At 41.1% G+C, this 15,134-nt stretch overlaps 2 protein-coding genes across 2 annotated transcripts; both read left to right on the forward strand.

Moving 5' to 3' along the window:
- The first annotated feature begins 693 nt into the window (after positions 1-693).
- On the forward strand, positions 694-8,576 carry casq1a (calsequestrin 1a). The gene is made up of 11 exons (XM_069511675.1): positions 694-1,129; positions 4,173-4,266; positions 4,532-4,632; positions 4,822-4,933; positions 5,202-5,275; positions 5,720-5,850; positions 5,963-6,008; positions 6,138-6,192; positions 6,465-6,565; positions 6,709-6,783; positions 7,540-8,576. Exons 1-11 carry the CDS (start codon positions 893-895, stop codon positions 7,876-7,878), a joined length of 1,365 nt encoding a protein of 454 aa, XP_069367776.1. The 5' UTR covers positions 694-892; the 3' UTR covers positions 7,879-8,576.
- Positions 8,577-10,857: 2,281 nt separating this feature from the next.
- Positions 10,858-15,062, forward strand: LOC109640580 (uncharacterized). The gene is made up of 4 exons (XM_020104668.2): positions 10,858-11,236; positions 11,481-11,626; positions 12,007-12,100; positions 12,950-15,062. Exons 1-4 carry the CDS (start codon positions 10,981-10,983, stop codon positions 13,807-13,809), a joined length of 1,356 nt encoding a protein of 451 aa, XP_019960227.1. The 5' UTR covers positions 10,858-10,980; the 3' UTR covers positions 13,810-15,062.
- The last annotated feature ends 72 nt before the right edge of the window (positions 15,063-15,134 follow it).

Consider the following 15,134-nt stretch of genomic DNA (forward strand, 5'->3'; position numbering starts at 1 on the left):
GAAGCATATGCACTGTGTGTGTCTGGCTCAGATTCAGGCAGATTTTTTAAAAAGCTGTAAATCTCAATGTTTCACTTTCGTCTTGAGTCATAGCGAAGTGACACGTCCACACTGACTCAGTCCTCAGCAGGTGCAGCACCCTCTCCTCTCTCCTCTCTCCTCTCTCCTCTCCTCTTCTCTCCTCTCCTCTCCTCTTCTCTCCTCTCCTTTCCTCTCCATGTCCCTGAGTGACCCAGCTCTACATTCCCGCGCTATGACGGTGCCAGCAGGAGCAAATTAGACACCAGCACTAGCTCCTGATATGTCCTACATCTCTTATTTTTAGCCCCCATCTACACTTAATATGGGAAAAGAGGGCCTCCGATTCACAGCCACCTCTAAATGCATCCTTCTTCATTTGGAAGAAGCAGACAGACTTTCAATTGTCGTCTGACCTACTGACTGATCTTCCTTTATCTCCTTTAGTCCTTGCACCTGCATCATCTCCCCCTCTCCTCGTCCTGGATGGAGAGAAGAAGAAAAGGTTGGTCCCCTTCCCCTCACTCCACCCACTCTGACAGGTCTGCAACACACATTCAAACACTCACACACACACCTACACACAAAGCTGTTGCCCCAGCAACCGACGAGGCCCCCACCTCATCTTTCCCGTACTCAATTACACCCCAGATAGACACACACTCACACCTATGTCAAACTTAGCCCAACCCCTCTTCAACCCTGTGCCCCACGACCAGTTACCCATGTGGGGTTTTTAATAAGGTGGATGCAGGAGTTGGTCTTGCTCTCTTCTGGGTGACGCGGATTGGAAGGGGTTCTCCATATTTTCACCAAACAATTTTGTTTTTTGGGGTGTTTTTTCGTTTTGTCTTCACTATCTTAGAGAGGAGCCATGAAGTGGACCTGGGTGCTTGTGGCAGTTTTGCTGTCCGTAGCAGGGCTATCACTGGGCAAGGACAGCTTGGACTTCCCCGAGTATGATGGCAAGGACCGCGTCCACGACCTCAACACCAAGAACTATAAGTCTGTGATGAAGAAGTACGATGTCATGGTGGTGTACTACCATGACCATCCCGGATCCAGCCGCGTCGCCCAGAGACAGTTTGAGATTGAGGAGTTGGCCCTTGAGGTGGGTTGAGATGGGGACTGTGGATAGAATGAGGAGAATAGCATAATGATGGGGAACCGGTGTAACTAGGACAGGATACAGCATGCACAGAGACATCACATGACTTTAAACCATAGGACTGACTTGTTTTGTTGGAGGCTCTAGTAGTTTATATTTTAATGATTAATATTGGACAAATGTAAAAAACATACTTTTACGTTCGGCAAAGTGTTGCTGTGTGGCCACAAGATAAATTGAGGAATATTTGATTGTGGAGACATTTTTGGCAAGATTTGAAAATGTGTGTGTCATCAAGAGAAAGCAATGCAATGAGGTGGAAAATAGCTTGGCTGAATTCAGAAATGCTGATATGTGAAGTCCCAACATATGTCACCAGTCTGCAACTTGTCGTCAGCTGTCCGCCACAGCAAAAAGCTGAGCTGTGAGGACCCAAGATATCATTTATTCTGGCAATGCATATGATGTGTGTGTGTGTGTGTGTGTGTGTGTGTGTGTGTGTGTGTGTGTGTGGAGGGGGGGGGGGGGCCTGATTGCCTTAACACACCTCCATCAGCACATCCCATTACACCTAAGGATCTCCCGTCAGCCTGGATACTCAGCAGTTTCATCACATTCTTTGCAGAAAGATGTGACATCACCCTTCTGCACAAAGCCTTAGCTCACAAACACATTGAATCATGGCGGGACTGTGTCACTTCTCAGGTTACACCAGAAAAATATTGCATATCACATAAAAAATCACACAGATTTTCCATGAAAAGTTATATTTGTATTTCTCGTCCTGCTGTTTTCTCTTTCTGTGGCCATTTTAAACTGAACTAAAAATAGTTCCGTTTTGGCTTTGGAGCATTTTAGGAAATCCATCTATCTGATACATTCTGCTCTGAAAATTGCAGTTCTATGAACCATGATGAGGGTGAAGTCTGGTTTATGGAATATATACGTTGGATCACATTACAATAATATTCATGACATTTGGCATGGCCTCTTTGCAGTGTTAAGTAAAGGCTGCTAACTTTATACACTTGGATTATCTTATATTGAAGAGAGCTGCAAGGACTGCTGGTGGCTCCTTTTAGAACTGATGCAAAAATAAACCAAGAAATAAAAAACTTGGCAATTACAAGTAAAAAAAAAAATTGGGGGGCATCTGGCCAGTAGGATAATTACTGACAACATTAATATGTAGGAAACTACAAAACAAAGTAACTTTGACATCAACAAGATCAATCGTCATACAATGTCAAGAAGGGGGAGGAAGGGAGAGGTCAAGTAACAGAATGGATAGTAATAAAAATAAAGATTTGAATAACCAGGCAGAGAAAGATGGAGGCTGCTCTCCTTAGCTTATCACATCATCTCTAAAGCCTCTGGTGTCTCTGTAAGGGGACATTGGGGCCCGGCCTCAGCGCCTGAGGCCAGAACTGGAGGTTTTGGCTCCAGTAGTGCCGCCTCAGCTCGCCACCGTGATTGACACTTGCAGTACTGTACTTGTCAGCGGATCCCAGAGTGCTGTGCATCACTGCCACTTCGCCAAAATAGTCCCTGGTGCTGGTGTGGGGCTATTTTTATCACAGGATGCTTTTGTGGTGGGCTGAGCTCCCTGACGGGCTGTGTTTCTCCTAATGAATGTCTAATGATTTACATCTAATGCAGGTTTTATTATTAGCAACAGGCAACAGCAAGAGGCTGTGGGTTTCAGAGGTTAGGGCACTCTCTGGAGGTCAGTGAAAATCAAAAGAAATATGACGTGATGAGAGTGAGGAAGTCCATGTGGAATGTGCATAAGACCCAATGCTTCACAATTGTGTCATGTATCCATTGAGGTTAGTGGGTCTGCATTCTCCACAAAAGACATTGTACATGGATGTATATCTTTCCTCCTCAGGTGGACACACAAGATAATGTATATAAGATAAGAGATATATATATATGAACTGTATGCCTCAGTAAACAGATTGCAGTGTAATTTATGTGTTGTGTACTTTGAAAGAAATGCACATATCAAAGTGTGAAATCCCATCTCAGCTACTGAAGCTGCTGGTTTAACTCAACATGTAGCTGGGAGGGTTCAGTTACTCTGGAGAAATGATATCAGGTACATTACTGCAGATACACATTCTGAACACCAAGGTCCAAAGACAACTCTGCATTTTTATATTTGGATGACATGCGGATCTAAAAATATGAATTCATTTTTAGATTTATTTTATTTGTTTTAAATAAAACAACTCAAAACAATGTTGCAGTAACTTAATTTTCTGAAAACTTTAAGTGATCATTATTAAATCAGCTTAATTAATGTGTATCTAAAAGATCATTTGGGAATTAGGTCATATCAGTGCTTTTTTATTTTACAATTTATTTTTAAATATTTCCTTGTCCCGTTGCTTGGATTGTGGCAGGCCTTACTAACCTCAATCTTTTGCCCTTTAAAAGTTTATTTTAGTATACTTAAATGCCAAAAGGGCAATAAAATATGGTGCTATGAAAACATTTAAGTTGCCGTAAAACATATGCTATTATATAATTGTAGGTAAATGTAATGGGGAGAATTATCTGCACAACATACTGCAAGGTGCCAACTTTCGTCAAACTATTTCTGCCAGTAAGAGCAGCTGCTCAAGGTCTCCAACACCAGTACACACCCATGTGAGAGGGTGTGTGTGTGTGTGTGTGTGTGTGTGTGTGTGTGTGTGTGTGTGTGTGTGTGTGTGTGTGTGTGTGTGTGTGTGTGTGTTTGTGGACTGGGATGGCCTTCAAACCACTTCCTCAATGCAGTCGGGCTGTAAGTGCCCTGCTGCCATTGGTAGAAGCAACTGTCAGTCATGAGTTCAAGTTTCACACAGATTTAGAAAGTGCATAAGCAGCGTTCTGAAAAGCAGGCTTTTATGGTAATGACACGACTGAGTGAGACAACTATGTCAAAACAGTGTAAACATATAAGATACACTCATACAGACATGTACTTATGCTTATGTTTTATATACTGAAAAGACAGATCACATATGTGTTCATTTAAGTGACAGTCTTTGTTTTACAGCTTGCAGCCCAGGTCCTGGATGAGTTTGATGATGAGGATATTGGAGTCGGTCTCATTGATGCAAAGCACGACAAAGTTGTTGCAAAGAAACTAGGTAAATTCTGCTGCGGACACTTGGCTCATAGGTCAAAATGCAAAAATAAGACCAGTATCATGATATCAGCTTCTTGACAGTTAATCTGAAATGACTAACAATCTGAATTTACCTGTCTAAAAATAGATCATGTGGATTTTACGATAATGTTTCCTGTTCTTACAGATGACTAATTAAGATGTCAAAGGAGGAAACTAACAAGTCTGACCTTTTCTCTGCTCCAGACCTGAGGTCAAACACTTACATGTCCTTTCTGTTTGCTCAGGCCTTGATGAGTCCGACAGCATCTTCATCTTCACAGATGATGAGGTCATAGAATATGACGGCGAGCTTGCTGCAGACACTCTTGTGGAGTTCATCTTTGATGTTCGTGAGGATATAATCTCCCAGTTAATAGCCTGCTTTATTTTAGCAAAACAGTATTTAAATAGCCGTCCATTTTGTTTTCTATGAAGATAACCCACATAATCTTATTTTGCCTTCATATTTTCTCTGACACCTCCATCTCTATTCTCTACCCCTTTTCTCCTCAATGCCCCTCAATTTCTTTCGTAGGTTCTAGAGGACCCCGTGGAAATTATTGATAATAGTAAGGAACTGAAAGGCTTCAAAAACATTGAAGAGGACATCAAATTGGTGGGCTACTTTAAGAGTCACAAGTCAGAACGTAAGAATCTGTACTGTGGTACCATGATAACCTGTTGCTATCTCTTTTTTACAGTTGCTCTTTCAAAATAATTGATTATAATGGCATATCAAGCAAGTACAACAGAGATCCGGCTCATATTGCTTGATGTAACCTTGAGTTTTGAGTTTTAAGTGGGTGTAGGTGGGTACACAAAGAGCAACAGTAATGATGAGAACAACAAGTCTACATTCTCAGATATTTCATACAGGGCTGTAAATCAACTTGATGGGTGCCTGTGAACTTTCAGATTTTGAGGCTTTCGCCGATGCTGCAGAAGAGTTCCACCCTCACATCAGCTTCTTTGCCACATTCAATACCAAGGTAAGTAATTATGTTATATTATTATATATTATTATACTATATGTAATTATGTTATATTATTATACTATAATGAATATATATATATATATAAAATACAATGTAAAATACAATGTAACAATGGTGTGTGCAGGGTATAAAGCATGCAGAGGCTATAAGTAAAAGTAATAAAGTATCCGTAAGCACGATTCATGCAGTGAAGACAAAGTAACACCATGTTAAGCAAAGATGTCTTAAAGACATGATTAACGAAAGTTGTAAGATGTACAAGATGTAAAAAAACACTATGTACACATTCAGTAGACAGACACAAGTATGTTTCTGTATAGTACAGTACAGTATAGAATAGCATAACATAGTATAGTATAGTAAAACAGTGAGTAACCAAAACAATGTGAAAAGTCTGCATATATAATTCTGAGGGTTTGAACTCGTGGTGTCTTACAGGTTGCCAAGGCTCTGGACCTGAAGCTCAATGAGGTCGACTTCTATGAACCCTTCATGGATGATCCAGTGGTCATCCCTGGAAAGCCTTACACTGAGGATGAGCTGGTGAAATTCATTGAAGACAATGACAGGTAAATCCCATTGCTGCTAAGCTCAAATGTTCTCATGAGGTATATACTCATCCTTCCAGAATTAATATCAAAATGCATAAAATGTAATTGATCTCTTCTTTTTTTTTTTAAGGCCAACCCTGAGGAAGCTGCAACCACACAACATGTATGAGATCTGGGTAAGAAACGCAGACAACAAGTTGTACAATTTTGTTTGTGAAGTAAAATTCAAGAACAGTTTACATTTGTCCTAAAACTGTTAAATTCCAAAAGTCAGTTGCAGTAGTTTTTCTTCTCTATTACTGCAGGATGACGATATGGATGGTGAACATATCATTGCTTTCGCCGAGGAGGCTGACCCAGGTAAAGGAACTGTGAAACTGAATATAATGACATTACTGACACAAGGACCAGTAAGCGATTACAAATCTTCTAAGTGTTACATGAGGCAGCAAAGGGGTTAGTGATGACATGATTATAAGCAAAATGAAATTGACTGTCCTGTGGAGCCATACAGCATTTCTGCTGGTGTGGGAGTAATACAAAAGTAAAGATAATCATAACTATCACCCATTGCTGTCCTGCAGATGCTCTCCTTTAATAACCGTGTCACTGTGGTCTTATCCACTCCTCAGATGGTTATGAGTTCCTGGAGATCCTGAAGCAAGTTGCCGAGGACAACACTGACAACCCTGACCTCAGTATTGTCTGGATTGACCCTGATGACTTCCCCCTGGTAGGAATATGACACATGCATTGGGGAAAGACTGTGTGTTTGGAGAGGTTGAACTGGGCTGAACAGAGATAATGAATATGATATATTCTTCATGTGCACATTATTGACACTGATGGAAAAATACATCTGTTATTTCCCTGCAGCTTCTGCCACACTGGGAGAAGACTTTTGGCATTGACCTGTCCTCTCCACAGATTGGTGTTGTCGATACTGATGATGTGAGTAACATCTTTGGTGCTTTATTCGTACATCATCAGTGCATGTGTGTTTTGCTGAACTCTGTACTGTATGTGTATAAAAACAAGGCTGGATCACCAACCAGGTGGAGTGGAAAACAGCCCTGACACCCCTGTACTAAAGGCTGTAAGCTTAAGATTCTCTGTGGCTCAATAGGCCTTTTCATTGGAGCAGACATATCATGTTGGCATGTCACAGTTGTGCAGATTATTAAATGAATTACAATTGTATATTATCATTCTGTGACAAGTAAAAATGTCTGTTATGAAAAAGATCTATAACTATATGGTATCTTAAGGTTAATATTATGGTAAATGCTCTTTATTTATATGGTCCTTTTCTAATTCTATTGAAGCACTCAAAGTGCTTTACAGTATAAGTCCCATTCATCCATTCACATACACATCCCTACTATATGCAGCACTTTCACTATCACGTACTATTAACACACTGTCAGCACAGCCACAAGGAGCCATGTGAGGTTCAGAATCTTGCCCAAAAACACTTCTGCATTTCGAGTACGGGAGCGAGGGATCAAACAGATAGCCTCTTTGGTTAGTGGACGATCCTCTCTACAGCCTCAGCACAATTTCACCATTTGAATTTTAGCTATTAACTTAAATGATCCAACACTCGTCTTTGAGCTGCCTGTGTCAAAGTTTACTTTTAATCTCAGTTAATGTGTTTTCATGATGTCTTGATGGGATGTTTGTCTTTATTTGTAACTCTCTCTGCAGGCTGACAGTGTGTGGATGGACATGGATGACGGAGAAGACCTGCCATCCGTGGACGAGCTGGAAGACTGGATTGAGGATGCTCTGTCAGGTGTGATCGATCCTGATCATGATGATGATGATGATGACGATGATGATGATGATGACGATGATGATGACGACGATGATGATGATGATGATGATGATGATGACGATGATGATGACGATGACGATGATGATGATGACGATGATGATGATGATGACGACGATGACGATGATGACGATGATGATGATGATGATGATGATGATGACGATGATGATGATGATGATGATGACGATGATGATGATGATGATGATTATTAAACCATTAAGTCGTAGCGTTGTCTTTAAGTCTGACCAATGCAGTTTCAAGAGTCAACATCATCCACTCTGTCAGTGTCATCTTTTGTAACTAGTTCTTTTGTTGAACTCATCAGTTCATTTTGATATCTCATTATTTCATCATCCTTGCTCTGCATCTCACAGAACCATATTCCACCACTCGTTTATCCCTCTCTCCTACATATTCTGTAATCCTCCATGCAACCAAGTTCTCTCTAACATCCCACAGTACCTTTATTCCCACATGTAACACTGTCTGGTACAATAAAAAGAAGAAATTCTTTCAAAACCTTGCCATCTACCGCTATTGATTTTTATATTATTAAAGTTTTTATTTTACAAAGTACTGGAGGGGTTGCAACGTTGTATACATTATGTCTGAGTACATCTGTGGAGTCTGTCTGTTCTATTTATTTACATATTACCCTTTTTTTTTTTGCCCCAGTATCGAAACAGGTGCAGTCAGATTGAGGGTGCTAGCAGGCTTTTCTGACGGGTCCTAAGTATCACCAGCTAACTCTATGAACTCAATGTAATGTTATACACTGAAAGTGCTGTACATCATATGGATGTTTTCTACAATGATGAAATATGACAACAGCCGTATTCTATTTTTGTAACAAGAGAAATTTAACTTACTGTAAAGTCTTAAATAAACGACAGCTTGGACAGAAACCCCACTACTGTATAGTTTCTTAAATGTATGTGTGTGTGTGTGTGTGTGTGTGTGTGTGTGTGTGTGTGTGTGTGTGTGTGTGTGTGTGTGTGTGTGTGTGTGTGTGTGGAGTATGTAAATGTTTGCTTCAGGATTTCAGGTTGACTGCTCTTTGAGACCCTGCATGGGTTTCACATGCACATTGTTGCACCTTATACTTCATTTCTGCTTAACTTCGACCTGTTGTCTTCATTCATAGACACTTTTACTACCACTAGGTGGTAGTAAAAGCACAAACACTTATCAGTGTTAAAGCAAGATGGCCGCCATCTCAGCCAAGTCTTTCTATGGCAGATCATGACAAGTGGACAAGGTACAAAACAGGTTTTGTGGTTGAAACTTAAAACATTTATATTTAATAATTTAAATATACAAATTTGACAAATTTAAGCAATAGCAACAAGCTACACTGCTGCTAAATTTGAAGTACTTGTTTGAGGACATTGGGACTTTGTTATTGTTCTTGCTAAGTAAAAGTGTGACGAGATATAGTTTGGGAGGATTTGTGAAGAAACCAATAGTTTATAAGTGAATAAAAAGTTCTTGCATGTAGTAAAAAAGATGGGTGGTGTTGACTTGGTAGACAGGATGATGAGTTACAGAATGAGCGTTCGAACTAAGAAGTGGACAATTCAGATGCTGACGCACTTCACTGATGTCGCTGTAGCCAACAGCTGGCTATTATATCGCAAAGACAACACTAAAAGCAGTTCCTCGAGTTTCGCATGGCTGTGGCCCAAGCATACTTGACCAAGTGCAACACTGATGTGGAACATGTTGTGGGGTAGAGTGGTTATCCTCCAACCAGAAGGTCGGCGGTTGGATTCTCATCCATCTTCCCCATCTACATGCCCTATTTCCTTTGGGATACTGATAAACCTCATAGATGTTGAATGCACTAATTGTAAGATGCTTTGGATAAAAGCGTCCGCCAAATTAAATGTAGTAATAATAAGGAAAAGAGGGTATACCTATCACAAAAAGGCAAAAAGCATCATGTCACGTCTGCACAACTTCTGCTGTACATCTTCTAGAGATGGTCAACCTGAAGAATCCAATGTGTTGCAGAGAAAAATCTGGGTAATCTGGGAAATCTCATGCATGACGTGTAATGTGTTCCTGTGCTTGCAAAGTGAAGGTCATTGTTATGGAGTATTTCACAGAGGACAATAGGTGTGACAAACTGTTCTTACAGACAAAAAGAACATTCCTTGTTAGGATTATAGAGCAAGGAAAATTCATAGTTGCATTATTTGCAATTTTGTTCAAATGTAGCCACAGTTGTTATTGTGTTTCTATGCTTTCAAATTGAACAAAACAGTTTATGCAGCCTTTCACACAGGCCAGAAATTATTACACTGTTCTTACAGCCCAGGGTTATTGATGAGATATTGCAATACTTGTTTTGCATAGCCTAACCCTAACCCTAACCCAGGCATTAAAATAAACACTTTTATACTTTGTTATATATCAGTTATTTTGTTGTGTTATACAGCAAAATAATCCTACTGTCCCCATATGAGGACATAATTTTTTTCAAAAGTACTTCCTGATTAAAGACAATGCTTAGTTTTTATACTCAACAGGTACTACTAATCCCAAATAACAAGGAGAAACAAAAAATAGATATGAAACAAAAGCTCAGGTCTCAGGTTAGCCAGAATGAATCAGACATTAATACATATATTTGAGCGTGGTGTTAAGTTTCTCTATAATCTGCTTAACGCCCACAAAAAACAAGGTTGGAAGGAGGGTTGTTAATCTAAAGACCGTTTATTAATACATTTTACAAATAAAATAAAAAGAAATGAACAACAGTTTAGGGATGTGACACAGCATGAGTGACACTGGTGTTATTGAAAACATCACTGCATATACATCGAGAGTGTGTCGAGATGTGTCTGCCGATGTTGAAACTCCATCTTAACATTTTGAGATAAGTTGCCTGAAAGTTTTGATGCAACACAGTTGGCATTTTAACATTCACAAAGAAATGAATGAACAACACTGGCTCCACGTTATTGAGCATTGAAAATTCAACAATGATTCAGATTTTTCCATCCCAGTTGAATCGATGTTTTGTTTGTAATTAAATTCAACCTGTTTCATTTAATTAATTAAAAGAGAACTTTGATATTTTCCAATGAAACAATCAAAGTTTCATGTCAAAGAGCAACACAACTCTACTCTCGTTTTATGACGTCACTGGCCCCCTCCCCCCTCAGTCTTGACCGCGCCTGCGCCCCCGCTGGACACGCCCCCATCCTTGACGAGCCATGTGGTCGTGGTTGGTAAATAGAGAAGATCTCCTCTGACTCTCCTCCTCTGATCTGCTGCTATTCCTCCTCACGATCTCTGAGCCGAGCAACATGTCCGCGGACGTGGTGAACCTGCAGGCTCAGGTGGAGTCGGTGCTGTCGGCGCTGGTCAAAGCGGCCACGGTGGAGTTGACCAAACTGTTCGAGAGCAGGTATCGAGCCTCGCCCGCTGTGGCCGCGGGCCGCACCGCCGTCAAGAAGGAACAGGGGACGCTGGAGAAACTGGCCGGTTCATCTGCTGCGGACACTAAACGCAGCATCGGGGTGCAAGTGGACGAGGTTATTTATCCGCAGCTGGAGCTTCCTGGTACGTGGGTGTTTTTTTAAGCTGTATGTGCTCTAACTTCCTGCTTAGGACCATGGCTGTGCAGGAGGAGAAGGTGCATGTGTATTCTGCACAAAAGTTGATTGAAGTGGTAATCAAATCTGAAATGTGGCCAATGCAATGAAGACGCATGTATAAGATAGTTGCACTCCTGCAGGGTGCTCCTCATTCTGTAGGAATGTATGTGTGCCTCTGTCTTATCCCCTCCCCCCTCTCTTCTCCACAGGCCCCCCCTCTCTCTCAAATGGTGATTCTCTGACTGATTGCAAAGAGGAGCTGGCTGTGGTGGAGGGTTGCCTCATTCCATCAGAAGTCCTCCTGACTGGAGATTATGACCATGTTAACCCTAAACAACCGCCTCTGAAGGAAAAGGTCAGTGAGGGTTTGCAAGGGCATCCAGTTATCTTTGCGTAATCCCTCTAACTAACAAACACAAACAGACGAAAACATGGAAGGAGTAATAATTTATAGAACTTGATGAAAAAAATCAGGTATGTTTAGGGGACTTATATTTTTCAGAGTGTACAGTTGGGTGCAGATCCAAATAAAAATCCAGATCTAGTGGATTTAAATTTGGTTTCATAAGGGGACTGTACTTTGGGCCTTGGCAGAGGTGTGCAACACTTAGTGCCATTCTAGTTTGAAATGGATTTTGTCTCCCCGGCAGGTGACGTTAGTTGTTCTTGCATGTACTATGTTGCTTACTTTGAAGTGACATGTTTTGAATTTTGCTGTCATTTGTTTTTGAACAGCTTTTGGCAGAGACTGTGGATTTGGTGGAGCTGAGCGTCCTTGAAACAGAGTCTCCAGCTGATAGTGAATCCAAAACAGAAATTGTTTTGCATGGTAAGAAAAAGAAAACCAAGGCACTTAATTCAAATTCATCCTGTAAAATTCAAGGCTGAAACATCCTTGACCGTCTAGAAGCATGAACAGAGCCAAATGATGCAAACCACACAAAAATAGTTATTTATCAATTGACGATTATAGTAGAACCACACACAGGCAACCAGTTTGAACTACACTGTTATGAATGAGACGAATATAAGCTAGTGTACATTTTACTAGGAATCAAATACTTTTAAGAGACACTCTATAAAACTTGACTCCCTCATTTTTCAGACCAATATTTGTGCAGTCGGGGCTTTCAGATCAATGACTGTATTTTTTTTTTCATACTGTGAATACTGAGAGGGAGAATAGAAATTATAATATCTAATCAGGGTTGTATTTGTTAAGCGCTTCATTTTAATGTGAATTGAGCTGTTGATGAAAAACAAAAATGGAATATAACTTTCGTAGAACGGAAACTGTTCCAGTGCATGCTGGGATATGTTTCACTCCACAACAGGAGGTGAAATAGAAGTAAAAGTTTCATTTAAATGAGTTGTCAGTAAAAGTAGGCTTTTTACCACCACCCGGGGCAGCTGTATGGAAATCACAGTAACAATGAACTGGTGTCTTCCTCTTCGCCCGATGTTTGTTCACCGAAAATGTTTTCGATATTTCATTTTCTTTGAAATATCAAACTTTGCATCTGTTGGGGATTTGAACGCTGATCTGACAAGGCAGAGATGAGATGTGAGAATGATATCACATCAGTGCACATGTACAAAATGCTTTCTGCACCCTGAAGGATGTTGAAAAATAGTGGGATTGTACAATATAATAAAAAGTGTAACTGATGTGTTTCAGTGTGTGCTGACACAACCATGCAGAGCTCAACAACAACAACCCAAAAGCCTCTCGACATCCTGCCAGAAACGAGCGACATCGCTGCAGAGGACGATGTGAAGTTTGTTTGCCCGTTGATCCTTAAACCAGAGCCGCAGCAGACTTGTGTGAGCACTGCCAAGGGCACCGCCTACAGTCCGTCCCTGTCAGATGGAGCTATTCACGTTGGAGTTTGGGACAAGACCCAGACAAAGGAGACAAAGAACGGTCTCCAGATGAAACTGAAGTTGATAACTCCAGATCAAAAGCTGCTGAGTCGTTGTGTGGTGCAGGTGGTGAACGTGCTCACGGCAAAGTTTCAAGATGAAGTTCCCAACCGCAAAGCTGGTTTGCGTCTGCCCAAAGATCTCCGTCGCCACCAAAGCCTCCACACAGGCCATCGCCTCTGCTGTTTCACCCCATGTGATAACGGGATTTGGCGCCTCCAAACGGTCGTCACCCACTCCCGCGAGGGGTACGCGTGCAGCGCCTGCGGGAAAACTTTCAAACACCGGAAGATTCTCCGGCGGCACGAACGATTCCACACCGGAGAGAAACCATACCCGTGTTCAGTGTGCTCAAAGACGTTTGCACTCAGGAAGAGCCTCCGCCGACACTTGAGATTCCACACTGGGGACAGGCCACATACTTGCACACAGTGCAGCAAAAGCTTTCGCCTTCGTGAAAATCTGAAATCTCATTTGAGGTTTCACACTGGAGAAAAGCCTTTCAGTTGCAGCACCTGTGGGAAGACATTCAGGATCATGAGGAATCTGGAGAAACACAATCTGAGCAAGTGTGGATACTTTGTCCCTTCATTTAAAACGCTTGCTGGCATGTAGCTGCTGATGGTGGCGTCACCATTTTCTACCTCATGCTAACCTCGTTCAGACCCATTAACGTCCATCCTGAGTGATCGGATCACAAGTGATCACCGCTAAGTTCAAGTCTGAACACGCCCGAATGCATCCTGAGATCTGATTCCTCAAACCACATTGCAAGGTGATCTGGGACGCATGTGTCCACATTCTTTTCACTGTGTGAACGCCAATATGTCCTGGGTCACACACAACGGACCACCTACTCCGCTGCAGTTTCAAACATATTTTTATGCTTTGTATGCTGCGAATCTCAACACTGAACCACCACAATGATTAATATTTATTTTACATGGATAAAATCTTTCTTCATAGCAGATCTACGCAGAACAAAATGTATGCAGCCCCTCCTGACTGTGATTGCTCTCTTTCGCTCAGGTCGACATACACACACACACACAGTTATATCAGACACATCTAAAAACTCAGACTGGGGAAAAAACAACACAAATTGGTCTTTGTGAACACAAATGGTTAATACGAGTATTTGCATGTGGAGAAGTGAGATCCGATCAAAAGGAGACAAACAGGAGACACGTTCAGGAACGTATTAAATACCACAGACGAACTTGTCCACTTGTGATCGGATCCCTCAGGACGGATGTTAATACCAGGTTGAGATTGACAGCCATTCCAGAAAGTTTTATAATCATCACAGTTGCAGTTGGATGGAGATTGTCTTTTTTTGAATATATGCTACTGATGTTTTTTTACTTTTTCCTTCCTGTATTTCTTATGTCTAGCCATGTGTGTGCTCCCTGTGATTGTGAACAAATAGTGGGACGGGGACAGTGAGTAGAAGTTTTACACCTTTTGAGAGACGCACAATAATTGAAGCAGATCGACTCCAGATGTGCTGAGGTTCTCACTGGTTCGGAAAACACCAGTAAACTGATCCTCACCTGCCAAACATTCCTGTGTCAAAGATGACAGATGAAGTTATTCCACTGATGATTGTATTTGATGTCTATATTCTTTTCTTGTGTTTTACTACTGAGAGTAGTCTTCCCTCTTCCCATGACCCTGTAGCTGGTTTAATGTTTAAAAAAACACAAAGATTGTATGATGTTTTTTTAAAAGTCTTTTAAATGCCTTTATTCCTCAATATAGATACTTTACACTGACAAATGTTTGTCTTTTGAAACCCTTCATCCTATATAACCTATAACATTTATCTTGTGCATTAATACAATAAAACCTTTTTCTGGCAACTATAAGTATATTTTGCTGCGTAAACCATCACTACCAACACAAGTTTGCAGAAAGCATACACAAGTTTAAAAACAGGT

Source organism: Paralichthys olivaceus, chromosome 16, assembly GCF_024713975.1.
Source record: "Paralichthys olivaceus isolate ysfri-2021 chromosome 16, ASM2471397v2, whole genome shotgun sequence".
Lineage (NCBI taxonomy): Eukaryota > Metazoa > Chordata > Actinopteri > Pleuronectiformes > Paralichthyidae > Paralichthys > Paralichthys olivaceus.